The sequence below is a fragment of the Phaethon lepturus genome, unplaced genomic scaffold, assembly GCF_000687285.1.
Source record: "Phaethon lepturus isolate BGI_N335 unplaced genomic scaffold, ASM68728v1 scaffold18455, whole genome shotgun sequence".
Classification (NCBI taxonomy): domain Eukaryota; kingdom Metazoa; phylum Chordata; class Aves; order Phaethontiformes; family Phaethontidae; genus Phaethon; species Phaethon lepturus.
Window position 1 is genome coordinate 28,932 of NW_010541392.1, and position 6,835 is coordinate 35,766.

Below are 6,835 nucleotides of genomic sequence, written 5' to 3' on the forward strand. Positions count from 1 at the left end.
GGGTATTTCTTAACCCTTGCCACTTTCCTAATGCCATGAAGCGTGGCTCCACAAAACATTGTGTCTGCTCAGGCGAAGGCAGTGAGTTAACGCAAGGAGCAGGGAAACAGTGGCTGAGACCCAGCGGCTGGGAAATCTGCAAAGCAGAGTCGACACTCAGCCTCTTCCATCTTCAAAGCGTGGACTCAGGGCCACTGCTTCACCGATTTTAATGGCTTTCGGTTTGTACAAGAACGTGAGGCCACTGGTGAAAGTGAGAGAGTGTTTACAGATCACAGTGAGAACAATTGCCTTCTGTTGCCTGCACTGCACATAAGTACCACACAAATGTTTCCAAGATAAAGTCCAAATTGTTTGTTGGAAGAAACCCAAGCGCCAATACTAACTTCGAACCTCCACAGCTTCAAGGCCAATGGGCAACCCTTTTACTCCAGATCTGATCTGAAGCTAATGATTTAGACTGGGTGTACTTTCACTCTTCAGAGCCTAGTGTCTTAGATTACTCTGGAGAATATGCTGTGATTGCAGTTATTAAGAGGGCATTTTTTCTATGGGTATTTGAAAGAGAAAAATTAGAGACACTTCCCTGACAGATGAAAAACCGGTAACTCATCAGGCAGCTGATCTATCTCCTTCTTACACACAGGTTGAAGATTTTTTGAGGAAAATACCTCCACTCATTTTTACTTCTCATGAGGATCAAGGAAAAGACATCCAGTTTAATGAAAAGCCTGAGAAAGAGGATACTCAGATAGTAAAAATGGAAGATTTATTTAGCCAACTACTATCAGACATGGGCTCGATATTTGACAGAAGTTTCACTTTTTTCAAGCAGATGCAAAAAGAATTTGACCAGTCTTTTCAGATGTATTTCATGTCTGATCTGGACTTGAATGAGTCCCCCAGCATGCCAGCTTTACCTCAGGACACCACCAGAAACGACGGCTCACAGAAAGGCTGGGGTATACCTGCCTTCTTACAGATAGTTTTTGATTTCAGTAAGACGGTGTTTGAAGGTGTCAGTGAGGTGATTACCGAAGTATTTGATGAATACAGAGATAATAGAAGAGATGTGCCAGAACAAGCCAAAGGCAAGTGTTGGAAAATGAAAATCAACTGCACTGTCAATGACATCAAACCCCTCAGGATTGCTAAACTATGGTTAATGATTCAGTTTGTGGTATGTTAGTGTGAGATACAGTATGGAAGCTCTGGAGGCTTCTTGGTTAAACAGGCATGGGTCAAGGATAACTTTATCAGTTAAATTAGAAGGTACAAATCACCCAGAAATCTCAAAGCAACGTCACAGGGGGACTTATGGGTCTTACACAGCCTGATTTTCATGGCAATTCTCAAAGCATTCGCAGGAGTTCCTCAGGAGCGCTTGAATTCACGACGGATGTAGGTTTTCATAAGGCTGACTGACAGGTCTGATCTCAGCGTTTGTCAAGATACGATATGTATCATATCGTATTGACATGTCACCAATTCTAAAAGATTAGAGTAAGTCTATGACATGTCAAGGCATATCCCTGCCCTTGTCAAAAGACATTAAGCTCAGCCAGACAGCTGCAAGCCCTGTTCTAGGCTACCGCAGCAATGCAGCGTGCCAGTCAAACACAGACCAGCCATTAGGTTTTCCAGGTACCAGAAAATTTCTGGGCGTAATGTTGGTTTCAGGTGATAACTCTCAACAGAGGAAACAACCCTTGGTCAACTTTTAGGATACAAATAAGCCTTATCCTTTGTATCTTACTAATGCAAGTAGAAAAACAAGCACCATTCAAATACATGCGGGTGCCCATCTATAAAGACATCACAGCAAGGACATGCTGGAACTCTGAATGGTAGGTGACATAACACTATATCGTCATCAGGAAATACAAAGTTAAGTGATTCTACAACAGCATTTTTTAATTTTATCTGTTATCATGACCCATATTACCTCAGAAATAAGCTTGACATCTTGACTTCTAAGGGTCAAAGAGATCTTCTCTGAACGCATGCTTTATAAATAAGAACACGCACGTTTTATAAGTAACGTGTAACAGTATTACCAGTTGTTTGGCTGTTAGTGGGGAATACACTACTATGACTTTATAAGGTAATATACTATAGTGGCATGAATTCCTTGAAAGAAAACATGATTTCTATCTTCTGCTGACTTCTACTTTCTAATGTTTTCTTCCTTTTTTTTGGAGGGGGGGAGGGAGGGATTTATGCCAGATATTTTGGATTACGGGCAAGAAATTATATTCTAGCACACAGATTAGGTAACAAATGTGTATTTATCAAGACCCTACGCTTGATGGCAGTCTAAAAATACTGTGGCTTCATTCTAGATCCTGACAGAAGTGGCATGTTCTCAAAAATTGTGTCAGGGCGTCAGAGGCCTCTGTGCAAGGAGCTTCGGGAAAACTCCTCTGGATGCCCGCAGTTTCACGAGAGATGTCAGAAATGTCAAGACAATCTTTTGCACGGTAAATAGCTATTTTCTGATTTTTTTCTGTAATGCGTTGATCACTGGTTTGTAGATTTTGAGGCTGACATTTTCTGCTATGCTGTTTCCATATTTTTGGAACGAACATTCAGTCACTGAGTTTTTACTGTCGCTACGGACACAAACACTATTCCTCGTTCCAGATGATTTCAATTCCCTTTCCCCACTGTCTCCACAGAGTGTCAGTATAACTCAGTTGTTAACATAAAGCTAGAGGTCCAAAGACTCCACAACAAAATACCTCACTCCTTTTTTTTTTTAGCATTATTTAAACACCAACCCAAAACATGCCCCTTGCTAGACGTTATTAGTCTTCTGTACTTCAGAGAGAAAAGATGAAGTACAAGATATACTACTTTCTTATACGCTTCATGCTAGCTCTCTTTTCTGACAGATTGCCCAAATGTTCCTGAACTGCACATCAAGATTGATGAAGCCTTTAAGCTGGTTAATCTCTCGGGGGAGCAGTACGAGCAGATTCTCCAGGTGGTTCAGCGTCACACAGAAGAAACTTCCTACTTGTTGAACAAAATGAAAGAAAGATTTGGGTGGGTGTCTGAGTTATCCGATATGACCATCGGACCAGAAAACATTTTCAATATAGTTAAGGTAAGGGTTATCTTCTGAAGGGAACTATTGCACAGTGCTGTCTATGCTTTGCTCATACTTACGCTCTTGCAGATTGTGGATGTTTGTACATGTGTAGTATTTGTTTTTTACAACACAAAGTTCCTACTCATCTTCAATTTATGTATCCTTGATAATCCCTCGATGAGCTGAAACTCCAGAGATTAGAGACTATTTTCCTCCAAATCCTTTTAGCTTGATGGATGGCTGACAGGCTAATCTGAATCACTGTCTAAGAGTAAACTGATACTAACAGCTTCAACTGGCCTCAGATTACCTTCCCAGATAAATTGCACTGTACCAGTCAGTAACACATACTTATTGGATCACTGAATATCTAGCTATATGTCTATGTCTGTACCTATATACCCCAAAGCTCAAAGGCAGCAAATGTTATGCAGGTTATTGCAGTGGAACCTGCATAGCTTTAACAGCATCTGTCAATATTCCAATAAACCCATGGTGATTAACTGTACCTCACACACAAGAATATATCCAAGGTAAACTCAATCCATTTTCCTGGGCGAGGGACAAATCCTATTCTACCTTCCAACTCAGAAATCCAATGTACTACTATTACTACAAAACTTTATATGAAATGATTGTGCAATCCACCAAAAATCACAAAATCAGGAATAAGGGGACAGGCAATACTTAAGCACACTTTCCCAACCGAGGCTGAGCTACCTGCTCTAGAAAAATAAAGCTACAGAACTAAGTGTGGCTTAGAAAAACAACTAGGAATGAATAACTTCAATCACACAATCTTTGTCTTCAAATTAGTGGGACAACTCATACACAAGTTTTCATTAGGAGATCAGAAACTCTTAATAGATGTAGTTCATGGTATAAATATTAACATGCAGCTTAATATGGTCTTGCAGTGCCCTGTCAGCTCTTCCCACTGCCTACAATATGTTTTGGCATAAATTCAGCCACCCACTGTCTTTTCAGAAGAAAGTAATTTAGAAAAACTAGACAAATCTAAAATAGTCCTCTATTTAATTTTCCCCTATTAAAGACAGTAGGCACAATAGGCATAAACAAAACTGAAAGTATGCAGTAGTTTGTAGGGTCTAAAGTACTGATTTGTTCTCTTCTAGGTGGTACCTGGGGATCCCTCTGGTAAAAATGAAACCGTGGTAGATGTGAATATTCTGACTTCACCCACTTTCACCATTAAAGTTCCTCCCAACTTAGACCCAAAGACTGCTGAATTCATTGAATACATAGCTAGGAAAGCACTGCAACTGTATAAGCAGAATTTTTAGTGGTAAGTTCATTCTTTCTCCTTTCATAGAGAATGCAATTCTTTATAAGAGATGTTCACATTGCAGGGCCCTTCAGTTGGAACAGGATTCAGTCATGGTATATTCAAGACCATATCTTCAGAACTGACACATTGATTGAGAGACAAACATAAGCGTTATGGAAAACAAAAACAAATGCTCAATGTTCTAGACTGCAAAACACAGACACAATGATATTAAAAGACTTCTTTAACTGTGAAACCCTCAATCTTTAAGTAACATCTGGGATGAGGTAATGTGATGATAAATGTTCCTTTAGAAAGTAATTGCCTCACAACCATAGTCTAGAACCTTGGCATTGGAAACCATGTCTTGTGTTCATTAACCACGAATACACTGCAATTACCACAGTTCATTATGGTTTTCCTTTTAGGTGATGCTTAAGAGCATGCTCCTTAACTACTTTTTATGATAAAGGAGTGCAAAGTTAGAATCAGCACCAGGACTTGAAAGAGCTGTCTTACCATAATGTTTTCTCATTAGCAGCGCTCTGCTCAGATTAAGCATTAACAGCGTCGGTGGTTTGACTCATAGGAACGTGCACAAAAAGGTCCTTCTCATGGACTTGTAACCACTTTTGTAGAAAGGGCTCACAGAGGCCTCTCTCCATGCTTAGATGATTTCCGGATGGGGAGGGAAGAACCAGACAGAGAGGCAGGGGAAAGCAATGCTTCATATTCTCTAACCCAACAGGGAATCTCCAGGAAAGATGGGGTGGTTTCAGGCAGCATGACGCAGCTGTGGGGGTAGCCAGCCACCCAGGGAAACCCAGGGGGCTTCGGGGTGCACAGCTCTGTTGGCCTCTGACTCTCACAGTTGGCCCTCCCAGGGGCCAGAGCCACAAGAGGCGCGAGACCTACAGGCAAATGACTGCAGAGTCCCCCCAATCTTTTGAGGAGACACTAGATTTGGACATGGCTCCTCTTTAGGTCACGGGTACCCCATATCCTCATCTCAGCAAATGAAGCATGACCTGAATGCACACAGAAGTTTCAGGAGGCACATGAAAAGGATTCAGCATTAAAAAAGTAGATGAAGAAAAGAAAATTTCAGCATTTTATATTGACTCTGGTTATTCTTTCGAGGTCAGACTCAGTTTTTAAACAGATGAAAGAAATCACTTCCACCGGAGAGCCTGAGGTGGGCTGCAGAATTTAGACAGAATATAATAAGCTTCACCATGAACTTTGATTAGATAAATATTGGTGAAATGATGTATATATTATATTTAAAACAGATACTTTTAAAAAGTATTTATAAACATACAGAAGAAAATGTTTATCCGTTTCTCTACAGTTTTCCTTCAAAATTCTCTTTAATTTATATGTAGTTATTGAGGATATATACTATTTCAGATCATGCAAGACAAATCTTCAAGGCCTAATGTAACAATATTAATGTCTTTAGTCTGGTTATGATTTTTAGCCTGAGTGTCAGTCTCATTTGTCTGTGCAACATCTCTTGTGTAGCCATTTCATACCTGAGAAAAGTAAGTGGCATTAATTTCCAAATCACAATACCATTTTAAGTTCAGTTTGCACAACAGAGTCAGAGTACATGAAAGTCTGATGAAAGTGAAGAGGTAAAACTTGGAAAGATCTACAAGAAAGGAAAAAGAAATAAAGGCAGTTTCAGTCTGTTTTTTATGTCATGTATACTTCTACAGCAGGGCACTGATACATTCCCCATGCACTTATTTTTCTAACATCTTTTTCCTCAGTCCAAAACCAAAATGTTTAATCAATTATTTTTTTTTTCCTCCTAGGAAAGAAAATGCATGAAATCTTTGTTCCTGAAATCCCGTATACACTCCATAGGTGAAATACCCCTAAGCTCAACATGCAGCTAATTGCTAAATGACTATGGTTAAAATAGTTGCATATAAATGAAATTTTGCTTAGTAAACACTGTGACATATGAGCTGTCAACTGAAGACTGTAGAGATCTTTTAATGCAAAACCAAATTCAAATAAATTTTAATATTAATTTATTTAAATAAAATTTTATTTATGTTGTAAATAGCTATGGCCCTGGTTATGTAAAGATTTAAGGAAATAATCAGCTGTAAGCATACAAATAAGCCCTATTTGCATACTTAAATGCAAGCACATTCTTAAGCCTTTTCAAGATTGGTCCCTACAGATGTTGCACATTCAGCTAAGTCTGAATCAACCAGATTTCCATATGCATGTAGCATACTATTTTTCAGTGAAAATGTTCTATTTCTTCTACTAGTTGCTTTTTATGTTTATCATGTACATTAAATGACTTTTCTGAATATGCAGTACTGAGTAAGTCTTCTGCCTTTGGCATTTCTTACTTGCAGTTCGCCTCTAGAGTCATAATTAACAGGGAATCATTTATTGGAAAAGATGTTTGTTTTTTCCTAAATTATACG

General features: G+C 39.1%; 1 protein-coding gene across 1 annotated transcript in view; it reads left to right on the forward strand.

Annotated features, from left to right (window-relative positions):
* CLUL1 (clusterin-like 1 (retinal)) overlaps positions 1-6,577 on the forward strand; it is an 11,737-nt gene extending 5,160 nt beyond the window's left edge. Inside the window, exons 5-9 of the mRNA XM_010287732.1 lie at positions 647-1,091; positions 2,343-2,480; positions 2,895-3,109; positions 4,231-4,400; positions 6,203-6,577. Coding sequence (XP_010286034.1) covers positions 647-1,091; positions 2,343-2,480; positions 2,895-3,109; positions 4,231-4,398 — 966 coding nt within the window. The 3' untranslated portion in view covers positions 4,399-4,400; positions 6,203-6,577. The remainder of the gene's footprint in view (positions 1-646; positions 1,092-2,342; positions 2,481-2,894; positions 3,110-4,230; positions 4,401-6,202) is intronic.
* The last annotated feature ends 258 nt before the right edge of the window (positions 6,578-6,835 follow it).